The sequence below is a fragment of the Sceloporus undulatus genome, chromosome 5 (assembly GCF_019175285.1).
Source record: "Sceloporus undulatus isolate JIND9_A2432 ecotype Alabama chromosome 5, SceUnd_v1.1, whole genome shotgun sequence".
NCBI classification, from domain to species: Eukaryota; Metazoa; Chordata; class Lepidosauria; order Squamata; family Phrynosomatidae; genus Sceloporus; species Sceloporus undulatus.
The window spans coordinates 55488033-55511441 of NC_056526.1; the positions used below are offsets into that span (position 1 = coordinate 55488033).

Genomic DNA, 23409 nt, shown 5'->3' on the forward strand with positions numbered 1-23409 from the left:
TAGCCTGAATCTACACAGGTGAAATAATACATCCTTAGCTCCATCTCCATCCTGTTGGAATACATCAGGTTCCTCTCCTTCCAATGTGAAAACACTTCTTTCTTTATGCCCAAAAGATGGTTTTTAAAAACCTCCAGTTTAGTCTGCTATTTTGGAGAACAACCAGTTTTTTTAAAATGTGTGGTTTGACCTTCAAATTGGGATTGGGTGGAATGCAGGAGGGATCAGGTTGTTGGGGAGTAACTGGCTGGTGGGTGGGTGGCACAAAGTCACTGGAGATCTGTCTCTCAGGCTCAGGCCCTCCTAAAAAGGGTCTGAAAGGTCAGCACCATTTTTACCCCTTTGCATTCTGGACATATCTGAAGCATTGAACCTTTGATCTTTGAATGTTTGCTTGCCTTTAGATGTCCTTTTCAGTAGGGTGACAGGGTCCTATGGGGCAAAAAACTTTCCTAGGAGTAAACCCAACTGCATTAAGTCGGACTAGTTCTGAGTATACCATTATGAGATTTTACCATATTATTATTATTATTAACCTTTATTTATAAAGCACTGTAAATTTACACAGTGCTGTACATACAGTATTTTTAATTAGATATCCCATAAATCCTACACCCACTTTCCTGGGGAGTATTTTTTTTAAAAAAATGAGACAGCAAATTAGAAGTGGAGGCAACACATGTGAGCGTTGAGATAACTGCTGTGATATACATCTAATCCAGTGCAGGTGAATATTCAGAGTACAGGTGAGAATTCAGAATGAGATAAAACAGAGAAAAGTTATTTGATTATGAAAATAGATTCCTGCTGCCACTGTGGTTTTGTGGCCAAACATACACCAATATGGCTAGCACATGCACTCAATAGAAACACCTCCCTATAAAATGTGAGTCCCATCTGGTTTTCCAAACTGAGTTCAATTTGGATTACAATAGGAGTGTGGTGGCAGTAAAGAGGTCAAATTGTGGCAGGATACTATCTAGTGGTACTGGGTTGTAGCCCTTATGCAGATTCAGGCTTGGAGAGATTTGTCTTAGCTTCTAACAATTATTGTTGGTACATTAGACTCTTCTCATTAATAAGATACTGTTCCTTTCAGTGCTGGGACATTTGGAACTTAGAAAAGCCTTGAAGACAAGAAAGCCTATACCATCAAATATGGAGGCATCATAGTTTATAAACTCCACCTATCTTAATACGTCTAGCATATGCAGCAGTGTATTGTAGACAACACTGAAATCAAGCATTCTGTTTACTCTGGTTCAGTGATCAGGTTATTGTATTCTATGCATGAGGACTCTGTTAAGAAAAAACATTATCTGGAGCTGATTCAGCTGAAACCAAACTAATTCTATGCAGGACATATTATCAGCTCTGCTCTTACATACTGTACCTACATACCTCTGATTGTGTAAAGAAAGTTTCAGTTAATCATCGTCTACTTTTTCACCAGATTTTAAAATGCCTCTGTTTATCTCTACTCCTCCCAGTTTCCCCCTTTGACCTCAGCTTATTAAAATTGTGGCAAATTAAGTTTAATGTGTATAAGTAGTATGCACTTATTTAACTGAGGGGGGGGGGTGAAGAAAGGAAAACACTGTGTTGTTTATGGCCTTCTGAGTCTCTCTACTGCAATGCATCAACTTACCCATGAACTCATTTCAGCATTATTTATTTATTATCAATGAAGTAATAAGGACTGATGGAGAAGATATTTTTAGGTCTTTAATAGCCCAACAGCTGGCAGCAATGTCTTAAAGCAGTGCCTCAGGCATCTAAAGCAGGATATATCATTAATCAAATTTCTTACTCACTCGCCCACCCACTCATCTAGGTTACAGCTTATTTTATTTAAATATATAAACTATTTTGTTTTTGTTTTTCAGTACTAAAAACAAATAGCCCAATGGCATGTTTGCCACAGATAACAAAATATATTTGTAGAATTCAGTACCCGGCACCAAGCAGCTGACATTCCAGCCAGCCTCAAGACAGGCCTTCTGCTTAATATTTAATTATGTTTGCATTATCTGTGGATTATATGTGGTTTCCTTTCTTAATAGCCCATTTGATGCAGGTACTATATAGGAGTACAAAGAAGAAGGAGGAGGCTTACATACATTCTATAGCAACAGGAGTTTTTCTCTTTCTGAGCTAAGACTTAACTGGCAAGCATCCACATTCTGTGCTGATGCTTGAAGGTTGCATCTACAAACAGTGGCATCAATAGGGGATGTGGGGGGTTCAGATTGCACTAGGTGACACCTTAAGGGAGGGTGACACCATTGGTCCCAAAAAATCTGCCTTTTGCCAGAAACATTTGTCTGTGTCCCTTTAAAACACTGAAGAGATGGTATGAGAGAGGTGAGGCTCAGAGGGAGGAGAAAGGAGGGGGCAGGTTTAAAAAAATGTTTTTTATTTTTTTTAATTAAAAATATTATTTCAAAAGTTTTCTTTAAAAACATCAAATCTTATCAGATTTTCATTTTAACCACATGGAACTATGTATATGTAAATACATTTAGGCTGTGTGAATAATATTGTAATTGAAAGGTATAATTTTAATTTTGCTAGTTGTTTATGTCACTACTATTGCCATTACACAAAGTAATACATGAAAATTATAATTTATGAGAAACATCAGTACAAAAAAAATTATTAAGGAGTGGTGTGGTATGGGAGGAGGTCAATTGGCAGGGGGTGGGGATGACACCAAGCCCAGTGATGCCACTGTCCAAGAGGGCCATTAAAATTAATTCACAAGAGTATAGCTAAAAACATAAGTGCATAAGAATATCTCTTGGAGAGTCTGAAGATACCCCCTTGTGCCTACATCTTCCCAGTGCCATTTGTTATGAATAAACTCAATTCCACCATACCTGTAAGTAGCAAAGCCCTGACAATCATTCTTCATTGAAAAGGACCCTCAGGAAGTGGGAAGACTTGCATTAGAGAGAAACAGTAGAGAAGATGTTATCAACCATTTCTTTGCCAGTCACTTGTCAACACAACTCTTCCTGCCCCAGTTGCTTCTACTCACATGAGAGATTAAAAACAGATTTAAAATAGACCTGAAATTCCCAAGAGATAAAAAGCCAGAGGCCCACAAATGATAAGACCATGCCTCACTGCAAATGATCAATAGGGAAATATCCGTAGCTTCAGAAACCAAAAACAGTGTTCCAGTTCACTTCTAAACTGAAGCAGTTAGACTCAAAGATGGAAATTGAAACAAAGCAGTAGAGCAGGTTCAGAAATAATTTTCTGAGTGCTTTGCTGGTAGATACACCTCTACACAGAGAGACTCAGGTGAAACAATACATGTTTGGGTGCTGTATTGGGTTCATATAAACCCTATTTGGGTTGTTCCACTTACATGATAACAATCACATGAGAGGGGAGACCAGGCTTATTGCCAGGGACTTATCACATTCACTCAAATCAGGATTTAAATCACTTCTCAGAAAAACCACATTTTGACTATTTAAATCACAGTTTAATTCACTAGTGAAGAAGATTCTGTTTAATTATCATTCTTAGTAAAAGTGCATTACTGTTAAATACAATCTTTATACATACTGTGTTTTATTGGAAGCAATTGTTCTGAATTGTTTTTAGATGAATTGTCAATTGATCAAAAAATGAATCCCTTGCATTTATATCAAGACTCATCTTCCTTTTTCAGATCCATCTTCTGCAATTCTCTACTCATTGACCTTCTCTGTATTTGCATTTAGAGTGAGATTAGGCAGAAGAGAGTGAAAGAACACTCTTCATGTATACCAGTGCTAGTAAAAATTACTGGTCTATACATGCTGATCCCTCAACAACTTGCTGCCAGTGCCTAGCAAGTTTCCAGGAAAGAAACAAACAACTGTAGCCAATTAATTATACAGTTACCAGTTTTTATCCTTACAGCTGTAGTAGGAATTATGGAGTATTCCAGATGCTGTTGGGCATTCAGCATTCCTCATCATAGATATGCTAAAAAAATAACAATATACTGTACTAGTTATGACTGCTAAGACATGAAGCCCAACAACATAGAGAGGGCAGCATAGTTATCACATCTGCCTTACAGCAGTCCCACTTGCAAGATTACGGTGTAAAAAAGCAGCTTGCCCAAGGGAACCTAATCAGTTTCTCAAATGAATGCAAATCTGATCCCAGGTTTCTGCAACTAGAAAGCCAGTGTAGTGTAATGGTTTGAGTACTGGATTACAAATCTGAACAAATCTTACCAAGGAAACCCCACGATAATATCACCTTAGTGCCACCATCAATTGGAAGCTACTTCTGGCACAAAACAATAAAAACTCTGCAACCAAATTCCCTCCTAACAACATGCCCTAACACTACCTGCTCATAAAAGATCTCCCTCTATGCTGAACAAGTATATGACAACGGGATCTACTGAAGTAACTATGCTAAAAACAAAGATAGTTTGTATGTCTGGTCAGCAATTTCTACTGAGCAACAATTCTATTCCTTCGGGAGTTATATGTGACCTAGAACTAAAGTCAAAAACTGTACACTACAGCAAAAGTTGGTTAAGTAAGGGTGGTTATTAGAAAGCTGGCTTTGTATCAAAGTGCCAAAGTAAGTTTGTGATTTTTTAATGACTTCAAAGCTCACAGGAGTATCAGAATGACAGTAATCAGTGTCTGGAATTCTTTATGCACCTACAATCAAAGGTAGTCATGAACTGCCCCAGAACAGAAAGTGTCCAGTTATCTTCTGTATCACATAGATTACCTGAAATTCCATGAATATTAATTTGAATTTCAGATTAATGTATTAAAGAAATGTACATATTCTTTTTTGTGTTCTTCTTCTATACAAATCAGTGACTAAACATGTATTGGCAAAAACTATCTATGGAAACCAAACTCCAACACTGCATGAATGTGTGATTTTTCAGAAGACTCGGTGTTACACAACATAGTGCTCAAGTGTTGAATATCTGCAATCAGCTCCAAAATGCAGAATGATAATTTTTGAGTAAATCTGAATAAGAAATGAACTGGGGAAAAATATTTTGAATTGCAGATACTACAGAAATGGGAAAGAGGTTAAATTAGATGTTCACTTCTAATTATTTCCCTGGAGTCCAAGAAACCAAAGCAAAATGCTGTGAAAAGATGGGGGGGAATACTGTTTACTACACTTTACTGGTACAATGTTTCAGAGTTTATCATTGACTTTGTCTATGAGATAGATAGATAGATAGATAGATAGATAGATAGATAGATAGATAGATAGATAATCATCTTATTGAAATTTATCTTCCATTTGGGATATTGCTTTTCAGTGCAAAAGAGTTTGGATTTTTAAAAAAACCACTCTTTTCATTTATCACTTTTTCCCCTCTCACAACAAAATTTCCTCAAAACTAGGTACTTCACCAGACTTTGAAGTTAAGCACAGGTTTACATTCCAACGACAAAACAAAATACTTTTCTTCACTAAAGAAGTCACATTGAAGAAAGGTACATGCTAAGAGAAACTTTTTCACCACTCGAGACAGGGGCTAAGTGCACAATCTAGGTTGATGCTTACTCCATCAGCACAGGAACAGTTTGCCAGTGCAGTCCAAGAGATTACACATTGATCCAATGTTTTCTTGCATGTAGGCCACAGTGAACATAATGTCCACTAAGCCAGTCTGGGAAAAGAGACTGTCTTAGTAGTATTTATGAATACATAAAGGGTGAATAAGCAACAACAACAAGTTTATTGATTAGTCAGCTGACCATATCAATAGAATACTAAATACAGTTACAAAATTACAGCATATAAAATAGAAGATAAAAATATCAGAATGTCCATGTATATACAAAGATAAAACTGAGTCACAGTTAAAACTCAAATAAGGGGTTAAAATAGACATAGACTAACTAAAAGCAAATTTTAAAAAAGTAGGGTACAAAATAAAATAGTCTAAAAGTGGGAGATAATAATGAAAGTGTTTAAATGAACTCATGCCATGACACAAAACCCCATTTTGTACCATAAATTGATCTCTCAAGCGAGCAGCATTGACTACAAATTTAGCTACTCATCTCACTATATGTATGTTCTCTCCAGAGAAAAGATATAATAATTTAGCTGAAAGGTCCCAATAAGTCATTCTATCCAAGAATGGTTGTAAAAAGTGTGATATCTCCTTATAATTTAAACAAGAGTCAAACAGGATATGTGGAGTATCCTCAATAGCTGGGGCTCCACAGATACATAATCTCAGAAAGGGTGAATAAGACAGAATGGTATAGTGGGTTAAAGATAGACTAGGACTCCAGGAGACCAGAGTTACAATCCCCAATCAGCTAGGGAAATCCTCTGAGTGACCTTGAGCAAGTTACATTCTCAGCCTTAAAGGAAGACAGGGGCAAACCTCTTGAATAAGCCAAGAAAACTCTATTCCATTGCAATTCAGTGGATTTCCATGGCTGAGCAGGAACTGTAATCCTGATCTCCTGGAGTCCTAGTCCAATACTCAGTCCACTATACCATTCTGTCTCACTGACCTCTACATTCTCTACAGGAAAGCCATAGGTCGGCATCAACATGAAGGCACAACAACAGAGCATTAACGTTTATTCAAGAGTTCTTAGAACAGCATCCTAAAAGGCTATCACTCTACCAATGTGTTAATTTGCAGTATGAAACAGATACAGCAGAGGTACAGCTTGGAGAGGATTAAGGGACAAATAAAGTAGAGCTGCCATCAAAAGGACACCACTTGGCTACTGCACAATAGCAAAGGTTTGCTCTGCAGATCTGGGGAGTTATCTATAACTAAATCATATTACCCACTTACTATGTCAGTATATGGGATGATGCAATGCATATGAACTATCAAAAATGCTAGTTGGCATTCAGTCTCTCTCTCTACATTATCCAGATCTTGAAAATGTTACGTCCAGACTATGACTCCAAAAATCTTTCAGCCTGCACTACGGGTGGCATACCAGCTAGAAGATTCCTGAAGTTGCAGTACAAAAAGCTAACTTTTCCCATTCTTCCATTTTCATAATCCCTTTTCCCTGAAACTTGAAAGATGGCCTCTATATAAATGGCAGGCTGAATAAAGGGAAATGACAAATCTGTCCCCCAAAATCTTCTGTCCATGGTGCTTAACGGAGGAGTCATTAAGAATAACCACTGTAGTTTTCTCCCATTTTAGATAGCTTCATGGTGAATGTGGCTGGTATAGTTAATTTCTTTGTCAATTTAGATACTTCTAGGAGATTTATAGATTTAGATCAGGAGTACCTGTTAAACAGAGAAGATAAAAACCTTCCTGATTCTCTTCATAGTTCACTTGAATCAAGATGAACCGTTAATTTGTAAAACATTGAAAACCTTTTTATTTAACAAGCCTCAACCTTTTAACTGGTTGGGCCAGAAGGATTTTTTTAAATGAGATGTTCTGTTTTGGGTTTTTTTAAAACAAGATGTGACACAGGATCTGAACATAACAAAATCCAAAATTCAAAAAGAAGCAATACCTTTATAAGCCAAATATCATACAGGAAAGGAAAAGTGACAGTGTTCAGAGTCACAAGTCTACATTTTGTATCAGATATTGTTTCTGCTGTAGCTCAGTTGGACTAGAGGGATCTCACTACAAGCGAAGATCACTCCCCATGATGTTTACCATATATAATCGATTATAGGTCAACCTCACATATAAATTAAGGGCACGTTTTTGGGCCAAAATTATTAATTTTGATATGAATCATGGCTAAGTCAAGGATAAAACTTAGTGGCATGTAACAAAGGTGTAAAGGATGAACTTTACTGTCTTCATACAGAAATACCTTATTCAGATCCTTCTAAGCCTGATTCTTCTTGGCACTCTTTTGAGAAGAAGCACCAAAGATGTGCCACCGCTGCCATTTTCCCAACCAAATAATCAAAAAGGCATCATGGTGGAAAGAATAGAGGGGTTTGGTGCTTCTTTTGGGTGCTCATGGTATGAACTAAACTCTTACCTTTCACTACTCTACTCAGAGAAGGTGAAGAGTTAAAATATAGTACTTACATTGACCCATGGATAAGCCAACCCAGTTTTATGGGGTCAATTTTTTTGACTAAAATTTCTAGACTTATACATAGACTTATACAGTCCTAGCAGACTGATGATCTGGTCTAGTGAGAAGTATGCCGCTAAGTTACCCACAAGTGACTGCAGCCTACAAAAGTGCATATGCCCTAATTGGTGCAAACAGTAAACGGTAGCTGTCCTTCCATACAAATGCTTGGAAGCTCTAGAAGTCAACAGTGTTCATTCCTTCCCTCAGAATACCTACAGAATGTGAACTTGTAATGAGAATTTCAATATCTATAAGCTGGCTTTCCACAGAACGCTTACACCTGGTGTTTTGTTTTATATTAGCTTCTATAAGGCAAAGACCATTAAAGGCTAGCCTTGTTAATCTACAGTATTTTTATAATACTATCACAAATTATTGTGCTTGTGCATCACTGCTCCTTACTTCATGGGGGTTGAGGCCTATTCAAGTGCAAGTCATCAGCTCTTATTCTGATTCAGGTACAAGAGAAATTCTGTTAGACCAAGCAGCAAGAATATTTGATCTCCAGAGTAATTAGGAGATTTTTCCCCCTGACCAAAACACTTAAGTACTGCACAAGCATTACAAGTTTGATGTTGTTATAATTAACCACAGATCTTTTGAAGAAGGAGATGAATCAAACTGAGGTCACAGAATTGTTTTAGCATTACCACTGAATATAGCATTACCACTGAATATATCCTCAAATTGTCATGTTACTAAACCATCTTCAGCCATTTTGCAACATGGCTAGGCTGAAAATATGTAAAATGCCATGGCCCATAACCATATATCAAAATGCTGCACCAAGTCATACAGATTTTGAGATAAGACAATAATAAAGAGTATTATCATCCTTTCACCACTGTACTGTCTCAGCAATGGGATCTCTGAGACACAATGTAACGATGTATGCTCAGTAAATATGAATATTAGATTTTGATGCATAGGACAGTCAAGATTCTGTTGCCAGAGTCTGAAGAACCTATAATGGACCAACTAGAGCTGCTGGTGCTGGTCTAGACCTTTTGCCCATCTTGGAAAACCAAGCCAAACTGCAAAATTCCCTCATCCCCACTGCTAGAAAGGAAACAGTTGCACTGACTGAGGCTATCATAGCTTAACTATCTTGTCTGCTTCCATGGGATGGAGATGCACCAAACTGGCTTGGATTGTGAAGTAAATATCTATATGGATTGGCTTTGTGCTGTGTTTACCCAACCCCATTGTCTCAGTTGCTCAGACCACTTAAGCGTTTTTATCAGAACCTGAAAGGCAGATTCACCTCTGTCCTTTTGCAAGCATGTATGTTGAGGTCATGTTTGCTCCACGAAGAGGTGCTCCCTTCAGTCTTAGGAGATTGCCTCTCAAGTTAGAAGGATTTTATAAAGAACGACACACAGAAAGAATCTCTCTCTTTGACCTGCCCTCTCTTGGATTCCCCCCCCCCCAGTCTCAAGTCATCTTCTTCACATCATATATGTGTGTTTTAGTCTGCAAGTGCTCAGGTTTAGCTACCCTCCTCTAGTCCTCCTTAGATTGATTAGGAGAAGAATTTTAGCTTTCATATAGTACCACCACCACCACCACCCACCACCCATTTTACCCTGAAAACAGCTTGCCTTGACTATAGACTGTTCTGTTGGTTTCTACTGCTATCTTTTTAATAAAGAAATAATTGGCTTTGCTGAAAAATCACCTTGTCCTTCTACTTCATTTTTACTTAGATCCACTATGGTTACCTGTCCGTTTTTAAAAGCCTTCAGCCTTTACAATACTGCCAAGAGTTAGTGCCTAGAAGAGTGCTTTCCCCCACCCAAGAAAACAACAAGAGTGCACTGCTTTTAAGAACAATCCAAACATTCTTCTTGCTCAGTGTGATGGTGCTCAGTGAAGGTGCTAAATGATAACAGAGGATGCACAAGTTACTTTTTTGTATGACAACTCACAGAAACCCCAGTGTCCATTTAGATGATACCATAAACACACATACTGGGGAGTATGTAGCATTGAACATAGTAAAACTATGTATTCTGTTACTATACTGTTACTCACTTTCAAATGGTACCTGTAACTAAACGCACAAAAGAAAGCATTAGAGAGTTCATTGATTTAAACAACTGGGTACTTTTCACATCTAAGAACGTAAGAAGTGATTGTTTTTATTTCTCTGGCTCAGAATGTAGCTCTGTTTCTAACACAAATCTATCTGCGTTACGTGGATTAAACACATCCAGCAAAAATTTGAATTGGCAGGAGTGTGCATGTTGTATTTTTAAATCATCTACTTAGTTGGCAGAATTTCTGGTGCATATTTTGGCTTGTTACATGGCTCTGCACATGATATTTGTAAACAAATAAACACACACACACACACACATATTCATTCATTCCACAATCCATATAAGAACTCCTGGATGCTTCTCAATAAGGAAATGCCATACCTCAGGGAAACTGAATGTTTCTTTGCAATATGGAGAAAAAGTCACATTTGCAGATTTTTTTTTAATAAAAGGAAATGTTTTTCCACAGCCTTGTAGCAGTAGCCAGCATGCAATTGCAAAGCCTCTCACCTATGATGCATTCACATGACTGAAATACTCAAGTTGCATCTAAGAATATTCTCGCAAATCAGTAACTAAATAGGGTCAAATAAAGAATGAGTTGGAAAAAGTTATTCAGAATCTTGTTCTGGGACTGAAATACTAGTCACTGATAATAATAATACCTACTTTTAAGCAAATGATTCATATAGCAAAATTTTATCTGGTCAACAGAGTCTAGCAACATCTATTCTGCCCTTCCCGGCTTATTATATGTGAAAATAGTCATGTACTCGCTAGTGCACATATAACGAAAGGAATCTTCTCAGATAAGGTTTTGAATCTTAGAAAACTGACTTTTCATAAGTAGATTTATTGATTTATTGATTTAACACATGAACAATAACCAACCCCTGTACATATCTGAAAGCCCTGTATCACCTTTCACTGACTTTTAAAAATTTTGGGGAAGAGACATGATTTGAATCTTTCTGGATCCTATTACATTCTGTCTCACTCCCACAAGTGTATAAATATACTTTATAACCTGAGGCTTATCATTCCGTATTGCATCTGAAGAAATGGACTGACATCCACAAAAGCGAAAACAAAAACCAGTTAGTCTAAAAGACTAAAATGTAGGTGCTGCTCCATTCGAAGTTTTTCCCCTCCTCCTCCCTTCCTCCCTTTTATGCTGCAAGAGACTAACTGTGAAGGCTTTCATGGCCAGCATCCATAGTTTTTTGTGGGTTTTTCAGGCTATTCCAGAACATGGCCACACAGCCCAAAAAACCTACAAAAACTAACATGGCTATTTCTTTGAAAACTACTTCAGCATAATCAAGATAAGGATGCTTCAAGCAGATATTAAAATCTGATGCTTTCTCCAGTTTTACTATAGCAGGTTAACCAAGAAGTAAGACTCAGCTCCAAGTGTAATGTCTTGGTCTTATATGGCTGAAAACTACACATAATGATCACAGTCTCAAGAGTGAACAAACAAACAAAACAAAAAACAAAACCCTGATAGCTGAAAATACAAGTATTTTAACATACCAAAGAAGCAAGGTTTCTTTAGTGAAAAATATGTAATCTGAGAGCTTCAAAAATACTTACCACAACACCATTCTTTGTCATAGTCTCACGGTAGGTGAAATTGCAAACAGCCCAAGCTAGGTAATATGTGGACATGAGTGGAGTCTGTGAAAAGTGATCCGTAACCCATCCATCTTCTTCAAAAACAGATGTTTCCACAGGCATATTGGACAAAGATAAATAGGTTGCTTGGTGTTTGATGCTGATTTTGAATGTGGCCTTGTAGATAGGCTCATCAAAGCAAGGAAAGGCTTTTCTGGCATGGGTAGGAGAAAACTGTGTAACTGCAAGGAACCTAGAAAGAAGGAATGACAGGTTTTATTCAGACCTTGACAGAAAGATGTCACTAAAATATTGCAGTTTTTTTTAAAAAAAAAAAAACCATATAGATTCGGTGCAACACACAAATTAACGTCACCATGAAGCATCCTGAACATTATGTTGTTCTGTGCTAAAATACTTAATTCAGAATCATTTCTAATTACATGTGTGCTACTACACAAGCGTATCAGTGTAACGTAAAACACAGCAACTCTGCAACAATGTCTGAAAAAGGACAACAGCATTAAATCAATTCAATCTCTTGCACTGTACCACATACATAAGAATGAATGTTTGATTTAATCCTAGAGCCAATATTTATGTATTTATCTTGACATTTATGACCACCTTAATAGGTTTTAAAAACCTTGGGGCAGCTGACAAAATATAACAGTCAACAACATATTAGCCAGTATTAACCCCTGTAAACATAAAAACAAATAACCCAGGCTTACTATTATATCAATGATTTAATTACCCTTTGAGACAATCTCTAGGGTCTCTGACACTGACATCGCAATCTGGCTTCTCTGGGCAGTATAACTTATTCTCACTTAAGAATACTCTGGAGAGCTATTATTTCCAACTGTTGATGATACTTGTTAAGTCTGAGTGATATTAAAATGTTTTAGCATTCAAAGCACAGATCCTTGAAGCAACCTACCAATATAGCAACGTTGAAATCATAAACTAGAAGCCAATTTTGTCTCTAATAGTCATTATTTCCTTGTATTTTGCTCCTATAATTTGTAAGTTTCATAAAATAAACATTGTTAAGCACAATTATGCAAACTACATAGCATTACTGGTCCAGTTCAGACATAAAGCTAAACCTAAGCCTCAAAATCCCCCTTCTTTGTCCTTGATGGGAGAAGGGAGGAACTGATAGCTTCTACTTGGGGTTTGAATAAACTGCAGGTTCCAGTTACATCTCAACTCAATATTTCCACCATGCTCCTTTGGATTGCAGAGAAGTCTGTAAATGGTGTTTCATTCCAGCATAAGTCACTTCTGATTTTGAAAAAAACACATATACAAATGCAGCTTGGGGAACAAAAACCTGGCAAAACTGCCTCCCCAATTAACTTTTACAGTTAATCTATTTTTTAAAAAATGGATGGGACGGTGCACTGGGTCCTTTGTGCAAAATATAAGTAAATACATACACATCCTGCAGGTCACACTTTCCACACACGCAAACACTGAACATTAAGCTCATCAAGTCAGATTTTTAAAAGCAGAGTTTAACATCCACCATTAAATATGAAATTTCTTTGACATTTTCGCTTTTTAAGCAAAATATATTTGATTTACCCTTTTTAGCTTAATGGTTTGTGATGAAGTGTGCAATGGGACAATGCAACTTAAGCATTTGAAAGAAAAAAAACTTTTCCAGGCAAACACATGTAACATTATAACCTTTTAGTTTTATAATGAGATAAATCTCTGTTAAAATATATACTGTTAAAAGGGAAATCTGTTATAGATGTCAGGTTTTAATTCAAAAATGAAAAACAGTACTAATAGTGAAAAGTGAAACCTTCCCCTCATTTACCCTTAATGGTTTCTCATCCTCCTAAACTCTTCCTTTATAGTCCTTTTCAGCCTTCCTCTATATTGCTTGTTGACTCCCAATCTCATTCATGCAAGGTTTCATGAAAATAAAAGGCAGTAGCTAGTGGGTAGTAAGTGGTGGACTACTCAGAGGTGTCACATGTTGCTGCTGAACTCTGGAAAGTTATTTACTAAAAGCAGGTGAGTATATACCTATCCATGGAACTGCAAAGTACACTTTCCTTGAAGTACAAAAGCAAAACCCAGTGAATTAAATCAGACACGGACGTTTTTGCATATGGATTTGCAGCCTTCATTACTCAAATATAAGAACTTGCAATGCGCACATTAAATGATGACAGGGTTACATCATCAATGTGTAATTACAGGAATGAAAATTTTATAAATTGACTTCTCTGCCTACAGATGACAGTAATTTGCAGCTATTTTAATTCCACTCTTCTATTAAAAAGGTAGGCATGTTTCTTCAACACTTTCTCTGTTTTGACACTTTATAAACTATAATAATAAAAGAAAGAGAAAGAGAAGATGTCTGGCTCTAAGGAATTGTTTTGTTCTAGTACATGCAAAGCTGACTAGTCAACCATGCTGTATTAATAATCCATTATTATTAGGACAATTTGCATTAGGTACTCATATCGTCTATATATTTCAGGACATAGTTAAATCCAATTTTTACTGAAGACTTTCCAGTTTGGGTTTTTTCCCCACTGAAATGAAATTATCTGAGAAGCAAAATTAGCATATCCAGAATACCAGCAACAGTTGAGACAGATTTATTTTGTCTGAACAGTCAAGAGGTAACTTCTGCTTTGCTTATAGAAAAAGTTCTCTAATATATAAGAAAAAGTTAGTTTTAAAAAACATAATGCGCTTGTCAGGCCACAGAAAGTAACACAACCCTTCAGCTGAAATGTCCAAAATAAGATTAATATATTTAAGGTCTACTGTTTTGTTTAGCCAAATGCATCAAAGGCTGTATCTATACTGAAGAATGAATGCAGTTTGATACAGCTTTAACTGTCATGACTCCATCCTATGAAATCCTGGAACTACAAATCCCAGAATTTCACAGCACTGAATCATGGCAATTAAATCAGTGTGAAACTACATTAATTCTGCAGTACAGATGCAGCTACAGTGTTTAAGTAAAGTCAAAGGCTTTCATGGCTGGCATCCATAGTTTTTTATGGGTTTGGGGGGCTATGTGGCCATGTTGTGGAAGAGTACGGTATATTCCTGACATTTTGCCTGCATCTGTGGCATTCTCTGAAGATGCCAACCACAGATGCAGGCGAAACATCAGGAAGAAACTCTTCTAGAACATGGCCACATAGCCCGAAAAACCCACAAAAACTGTTTAAGTAAAGTTTTTACTGCAGTTATGAGCAGCTGTTTATAACATGTACCTGTACTAGAAATTGTTCTATTGACACAAGATCCCAAAATGGTCTGACAGACTAATCAACAAACATTTTTGCATCATGTTTGTCAACACAGTTGTTAATAAAATTGGGCAAAGGAGTCAACAGATTTACTTTGCGTTATAGTTACTAATTTCCTCAACAATCACATAATCCCATGGCAACGGTGAAATAATTTTAGCTGTAGATACTATTGCTGAGAAGGAGGAGGGTTGGGTGGTAGAGAAGTAGATTAGGATCTACAGGTTTATATATATATTGGTGGTTAGAAATAAAGTGGCAAGAGTTTCCAACATCCGCAGACTCTTAAAAGGCTTTTCTTCCCTGAATAAAGCTACTAAAAGGGAATGCTTTTGTGGGGAACTAGGAATGGTTTTGGTGTGAAAGCTCTCGTCAGTTTGATTCTGGTACTGACCACAGGTTCCTGGACAGAACTGAGGCTAATAGGGTTTCTGTTCTTTCATATCAGCATATATCCACCATCTGAGCCAGTTGTTTTATATTTGGCTCAGGTTGCTAGACCTCTGGATTCTGGTCAAAAACACAATTTCCATATGCCTGAGGTCTGCCCATAATAAATTGCCACATTTCCTGGGTTAGAGTGTTCATTTAAACCTCTGGCATTTCAGAAACAGAAACATGAAATATAATGTTGTATTCCAATACAATGTTGGCTATATTTTTTAAAATGTTTTACTGCTCTGCCAACTAAATAACAAAGTGCTTGATTCCCACTATGTGTGATTGCCTATTGATCTGTTGACTTAAATGAAGCTGTGCCAATTTGAATCACTTTAAAATTTTGCCCAATGTGATCGGTTAATTCACATGCCTACTCAAAAGTACCCCTGAATTCAACTTACTGTTAGATGCGTATAAAATTACAGCCTAAAAATGTAAGCAATGAAAAGTTAACTGCACATGAACAATTGTGGTATGAGTACAAGAAACAGATGTTACAAAATACATAAATGGGCGTGCAACAGCATGTTGCAATTGTTTTGTTAATATTGTACATTGGCAATATTTCTGGCTAAATGTTCTGATGACAGCCAGTGTAGTATATAGTTTGAATGTTGCAGTATGACTCTGGAGACCAGGGTTCAATTCCCAGCTCAGCCATGAAATCCACTGGGTGATCTTGGGCAAGTCACACTCTCTCAGCCTCAGAGGATGGCAATGGCAAACCCCCTCTAAAGAAACTCACCAAGAAAACCCAATGATAGGTTCACCTAGATGTCAGCATAAGTCAGAAATGACTTGAAAGCACACAACAACAACAAAATATTCTGATATAACTTTGCCCCAATTCTTGTACTGCACAGTTTAGCAAAGTTATGTCAGCTTGAAGACAAAACAAGTAAAACTGAGCATCTGAAAGTGGTATAACTGTTATGTTACTGATCCTACATGTTTGTTTGTCACACTTATTCTGCAAACACTTTGCAAAGTTTGAAAGTTTTGATATCTTTATCATTCACTTTCTAGTGAAAATCACATAATCTCTCTTCTAGGATTGGGTTCTACTGACTCACTGGGCCTTACTTCTGAACATGCATGTATAGGATTGTAATGTAATACAGTCATCCCTCCATATTTGAGGATTTGATATTTGCGGATTTGATTATTCACGGATTTCATTAATATGTTCTCTCTAGGACTGTCTAGATCTGCCAGTGCAACTCTGTGGTCAACTTTAACTAAAAGATGCACTGAAAGACCATTTGTAGCTACTCCAGTGCCATTCTATGGTCAGTGTATGTTGGACATTGACCACAGAGTTGCACTGGAGGACCTAGAGATTCCTAGAGAGGTGTCATCTCAGGTAAAAACAGTGTTTTTGTTATCTGCGTTTTTTCCATATTCACGGGGGTCTTGTTCCCCTAACCCTAGTGAATATGGAGGGACAACTGTAAACATATTCAATATCTGTTACTGTAACTCTACAAGTAAATCTGTTATTATGGGTAACTGAACAAAATTCTAATGGCCCATGACCTATTTGACTATTTAATATCTACAGCAGCTATTACAGGTGTAAGGAAGGGAATGGTGGCATAATTTAGCTGGAGTGGTTTCTTCTTTCTTCTTACTTTCTGGTTAGCAATCGCTTAAGTAAACCTTCTGCTCAGCAGGGGCTCTCAAGGAAATGATGAGGTTGACAGAATATGATTCTGTGGCTAGGTTTTCAATGGCAAGCAGTTTAAAAATACATTCATTCTAGATCTCTGCTAACAAAGCTATCAAGAAGCAAGTCTTCCTTTCTTTCAATTACAGCTTGGCTTTCAATGTTTGATTTGCTGCATGAATAAGAAGCCTAAACCTGGTAACTTGTGCAAATGGTTGGTAACTCAAGCAGAGAAAGTGGAGTCAACTTTTTAAATCAAACACAACCAGATGACAAGAGGTCACTTAAAGCCCCTTGTGAAAAAGTTACACTGTCTGCACTCCACTTAGATTTGTAGGGGAAGTATAAATCACATCTGCATGCCACTATTACATTTATCTTTGCTCTTAATGGGCTATTTCATGTCAAACCTAAAGGTTTAGCATGGCTTTTTGTCTGTGTCATAAAACAAGACGTTGTTTAGTCACATCTCAATCTCAAGGCTATGAATTACGTTGTATCACAACTTTAGATATAAACGCTCCAAGCTGAATACTTCAATACTGTTTGAGGCACATAAATCAAAGAACTCTCACGTTCTACTTTAGTTGGGTTAGGAAGCAAGCTTCACTTTGCCACTTGGGAAGAAGTTAACCTAAGGTTGAAAAGGTTACTTTCTGTACCATAACCCAGAATCCCCCAATCAGCATGGCTTGGGGACTATGGGAGTTGTAATCCAAATAGAACTTTTCTATAGATGCTCTCAGGCCTTCTTCATACTATTTTCTGGGTAGCCTTGGGAGGGACTGTGTCTGTCTTGGGGAAGGGATAAGGTGCTTAGCTCCAATAACTCTTATTGGAGTTGATGATGATGATGATGATGAATCTTCTTCCCACCTACTCTGCCCTTCACAGAAACACATCCCCCTGTGATTCCAGACCCAGGCACTACCTTGCTCTGTTGGGACCTCTTGAGGTCCAGCTGCAGTGGAATATGAAATGTGGTCCCAAGTTAGTTGTCACTACTTTGACTGAAACGCTCTGGATTCATGTCTGCCAGGGAAAGCCTGTCCTCAGCATTGTTTGGTTCAACTAGCCTCCTCTGCTGGAAGTTGCCTTTACAGCTCCTCACTAAAAACTTTGGCTTTTACCTTCCTCAAAACTCTCCCTCCTTTCATCTTCCCTTGGCTGGTTTCAACAACAACAACCACTACAAAGGAGCCCGAACAGTGAAGAGCGGTGCGAGAGCGGCTTGGTTCTCACCTCCTCTCCCCGTAGAGGACGTAGGAGCTTCGGAAGAAGCCCAGCAGCTCGTTCTCGATGGGGGCCCCGTAGAGGAGCTTGAGGTTGTAGCTGCGCTGGGCCTCGAGGCTGCGGTTGAGGACCACCACCAGGGCCTGGGTCTTGGGGTAGAGGAAGAAGGCGGCCACGGGCAGGGCTCCGGCCAGGCGGTCCTCGGCCAGCCGGGCCTGGTGGACCTGCAGGCGGTGGGCGTGGAGCACCAGGTGCCGCGTGGGCCGGAGGCACTCCACCTGGACGTGGAGCTCGCCGCTGAAGGTGAAGTTCTCCAGGAAGACGCTGAGCATCAGGGTGTAGTGCAAGGGGCGCAGGTCGCCCGGCAGCCGCAGCCGGGTCCACGGGGGCTCTTCCCGCCGCTTCTGCCACTCTTCCTCCTCCTCCTCCGCCTCCTCCGCCTCCATCCCTGCCCTCTCCCGGGGCTCCTCCCTGGCTCCACCGGAGCCGTTGCTGGCCCGGCTCCTCTCCACCGAGGCTGGGTCGCTGCTGCTGCTGCTGCTGCTGCTAGTGGGGCTGCCGGTGGCAGGGCTGCCGGGGCCGCCGCTGCTGCACTCCTCGACGCGGACGCTGAGCAGGACGGCGATCATGGTGACCAGCAGCAGGGCCAGGATGGAGACGGCGAAGCCCAGCACCAGCCGCTTGTGGACCGTGATGTGCCGCTCCGTGGTGCGGGGTCTCGCCGCCGCCGCGTCCGCCCACTGCCCCGAAGAGAGCGAGCGGCGCCTGGTCCGCTGCGAGGAAGCCCCGGCGGAGGCGGCGGCAGCATCCTCCTCGATCATCCTGGAGGAAGAGGGGGAAGGAAGGGGATGATGCTGATCCTGCTGCTGATGCTGCTGCCTTTCCTTCCTCTGCTGCTACTTCTTCTCGGCCGAGGGTCTCCTCCTCCTCCTCCTCCTCCCTCAAGGACCCCCTCCCCCGGGGCCAGGGAGGCATGAGAGGCTGACCGGGAAGGCGGGAACTCGAGAAAGAAGGGGGACCCAAGGGGAAGCCAAGCCCGGCTGGCTCTCGCTCTCGCTCTCTCTTCTCCTCGGCTCCTCTTCCTGCCGCAGCCGCTCTCTCTTCGCCGGCGTCCCTCAGAAGAAGAGGAGGAGGAAGAAGAAGAGCAGCCCCGGAGGCCGGAGGCAGAAGAAGGCTCCCGGAGGAGCCCCACGAGGGAGAAGGGGGCGGGGAAGGGGAGGGGCCAGCACACACCCCGCCCTCCTCCCCTTCTTCCTCCTCCTCCTCCTCCTCTTCCTCGGCGGAGCGTGCGGGTCGGACTCAGGAGCCCACAACTTGGGCGCCGCTTCGGGCTTTGGCTCCCTCCCAGCCCTCGCTTCCCGCCCGACGCCAAAGGAGAGCAAAGGGGACTCCTCTGAGGAGGAAGGAGGAGGAAGAGGAACAGGAGAAGAAAAAGGAAGACAAGAGGACGTGGAATAAGGAGAATGAAAATGAAAAGAAGAGGATGAGGAGGAAGAACAAGAAAAGGAGGAGGGGAGGAGGAAGAGAACAAGAGGAGGAGAAGGAAGAAGAGGGGAATGACAAGAGGAAGAGGCAGAGGAGGACCGGCGAAGCGAATGGGGTGGCCCCCCTTTTTCTTCTTCCTCCTCTTCCTCCGCTTCCCTCCCTCGGGGGCTCCTTCTCTCCCTCCTCGCTTCCCGCTCGGGGCCGCCTTTGGGCTTCCTCCCAGCGGCTCCCTCGGCTCTCCGCCTTTGGCTCCCTCAGCACCCGGCTCGGCGCTCCTGGGTTGTCACCCCGAAGAAGAGGAGCAGCAGCAGCAGCAGCAGCAGCAGCAGCAGGCAGAGAAGCGGGAGGCGGACTGCTGCTGCTGCTGCTGCCGGGGTGGCAAAGGGGGAAGTCGGGGCCCGGCGGAGCTGCCTCGTCGCTGCGCTTTGGCTCTTCAGGACAGCGCCGATGACGGGGGGACCTGGTCTGGGAGCCGGAGAGAGGCCCGGGACAGACAGCGGGTCTGGCCCGGGGGGGGGGGGGGGGGGGGTGGGGGGATTGCAGGCGCGCTCGGCTCTTTGTGCAGACCAGTCCTCCTTTTGCAGGACGCGTCCTACATTTCAGCCTTCCAGGCTAAGAAGCTGGGCATGGTAGTTTGTTGTGGCACCTCAGAATTCGTAGAATCGTAGAGTTGGAAGAGATCGCAAGGGCCCTTTGACAGATGGCCATCCAGCCTCTGCTTAAAGACCTCCAAGGAGGGAGACTCCACTCCACTCCGAGGGAAGAGTGTGTCCCACAGTCGAACAGTTCTTCCTGTCAGGAAGTTCCTCCTAATGTTGAGGTGGAATCTCTTGCATCCATTGCTCCGGGTCCTAGTCTCTGCAGCAACAAGGCACCATGGCAGTTAAACGGGCTCAACCCAAATTGTTTCTCCAGTGTGGATGCAGCCATGGAGTCCCCACCAATGCAGGCTTTCTTTTTCTGCACAATGATTTAACCCTTCCCAGTATGTGCCCCTTTAACTTTCCAGGCCAGGGCTGGATGCATGTTGTCAACTCAACAAGCAAGCCATGTGTAGCTGTGCCACAGAGTAATGAACCATGCCAGTGCCAGAACCATGTTTGCACTCCCTGAGTAATATGGAGCCTCAATAACTGATGGAAGAAGGGGCTTTTTTTCCCAAAGGGATACCCCTGTTAATAAGAGAGCCAATGTGGTGTAAAGGGGGGTTTGAGTGCTGGATTAAGATGCAAGGTGTGTAAAAAAAGAAAGGCTGTGTGGTTAGTGAGAATTGTCATCATGTTCCTTACCACTAGGCCTTCCCAGCTCTGGGAGACCAGAGTTCCCAGTCAGCCCTGGAAGCCCACCAGGACAGAGAGAAAGAGAGAGAGAGAGGAGCACATGGGAAAGCCTGGACTGCAGTATCCTGGCTGTTCCAACCTTTCCCATTGCATAGCCCCTCCATTCTGACACCAGGAAGCTGATCATGGCCACAATTCACTTCACTTTGAGATCAGAATGAGGCACCCAGCCTCAATCACATGGCATAGAGTCATAGAATTGTAGAGTTGGAAGAGACCCCAAGGGCCATCCAGTCCAACCCCATTCTGCCATGCAGGAACTCTCCATCAAAGCATCCCCGACAGATGGCCATCCAGCCTCTGTTTAAAGACCTCCAGGGAAGGAGACTCCACTACACTCCGAGGAAGAGTGTTCCACTGTTGAACAGCCCTTACTATCAGGAAGTTCCTCCTAATGTTGAGCTGGAATCTCAATGTTCTGGGTCCTGTTCTCTGGAGCAGCAGAAAACAAGCTTGCTCCCGCCTCAGTATCACATCCCTTCAAATATTTAAACAGGGCTATCATATCACCTCACAGGCTGACTTGTTCCAACTTCAGAGTGATTAACTGGCACCAGTTGAGAACAAACTGGGTGTCACAGTGGTACGCATTTGAAACAGCTGCCCAGCCATGAAACAAAGGTCTACAGAACTTTCCATAAGGTCTAGAGCAAAGAGTACATTATTTTAATGCATATTAAGGGTGTCATACCCTAGTTCTGGTGTTGAACAGGTTCACATCAGAAACACGGTTTGGGCCATGCATCGTCCAGTCTCCCCACTGTGATTTTGGGGAGGTCATTTTATTTGGGCCATGGAGACAAGGCCAAAAACAGGCAACCCTCCTTTGAATAAATCTTGCCAAGAAAACCCTATGACAGGGTTGCCATAAGTCAGAGTTGACTTACAGGCACATAGCAACAAATAACAAAGCCACATTAGGAGTTTATTACATGGGAAAGATTGGAAGTTTAAAAGGGGATCGGCACATGAAAATCGCACATTCGCAATTAAGATTTTTATATGACATCACCATTAAACTGACATTATTCTGGGAATATCGTGGTCAAATTACGCAATAGTGATAAAGGTTTTCACATGATGTCTCAATGAAAAGAGATTCAAACGTCATTATCGTGGAAATAGCCAGGCAGTAGACAGCAGCAAATCATTTACAGGAAAATCACATGAGTGATTTGCTGCTGGTTATTCCCTGGTTATTTCTGGGATAATGACTTCTTTGTATGGAAATCTTAATCGCGTTTTAATAGCAGTTGCACACTTTTAAACTTCCAATTTCCCCCTGTGTGATAAACTCCTCAGTCCATTAAAGCAAAAACTACCTTCTGCGCCTCAAGACTACAGTATGCAAAGGATCTTGTAGCACCTTTGAGACCCTGAGCAAAAGATGTTAAAGATTTAAGCTTTTGTAGACTTGACCGACTTCCTCAAATGCCTGGAGATTTATTACAGTATATCCGGGGGCTGCTGCTGACCTCCAGTGGCTCTAACACTGCTAGAAGTACTCCTTACTAACAAAAACGCTGTTTAAGCATGTAATAGCATCAGGACATTCAACCCTCATGTACAAAGCAGATTTTTTTTAAAATGGTGGTGGTTATGACAATGATAATAGCAACCTGTTGACCAACATGTTTATTTCACTCCTGACAGACCTGCTTTTTTTTTCCAGTCAGCATGTACTTGTGTGAAGTAAACAGTTTGTCACAGACACAAAATACAGTGTTGCATGTCACACTTAGACCTATATATATATGAGACTTTAAACCAAAAGGATTACCCCAAGGCAAGAACAAGAGCAAACAGTCTCACCATAAGCATAACAATGATATGACTGCCTTGAGGTTTCAGCACAGACAAAAAAGATTAAATACCTAATAGCATAAGAACAAAATTTAAGGATACCAGTGACATAGAGCCTCCATAGAGTCCTACTCCAATGTCTCATTCTTGCAAGGAAGTGACCCTGCATTCATGAGAACTGTGTAAATGGAACATAAACTCTTGTCTAGTTCAAACACAACTTCAGTGGTGGATTCTTTATGTCATCCAAGTGCCAACCTAGCAAGGCATGGAGAAGCTTTTCACTGGAAGGATAATCATGAAGTGGTCATTTCACCATAGCAACTACACATGAGATAGTTGCAATCTAAATCATTGAAAGCACAACCCACATCAATGAAACCA

The 23409-nt window shown here is 40.9% G+C and overlaps 1 protein-coding gene across 1 annotated transcript in view; it reads right to left on the reverse strand.

Annotated features, from left to right (window-relative positions):
* Positions 1 to 19497, reverse strand: part of TRHDE (thyrotropin releasing hormone degrading enzyme) — a 332065-nt gene extending 312568 nt beyond the window's left edge. The window contains exons 1-2 of the mRNA XM_042470783.1: positions 18407 to 19497; positions 11738 to 12011 (exon numbers count right to left, since the gene is read on the reverse strand). Coding sequence (XP_042326717.1) covers positions 11738 to 12011; positions 18407 to 19218 — 1086 coding nt within the window. The 5' untranslated portion in view covers positions 19219 to 19497. The remainder of the gene's footprint in view (positions 1 to 11737; positions 12012 to 18406) is intronic.
* Positions 19498 to 23409: the final 3912 nt, after the last annotated feature.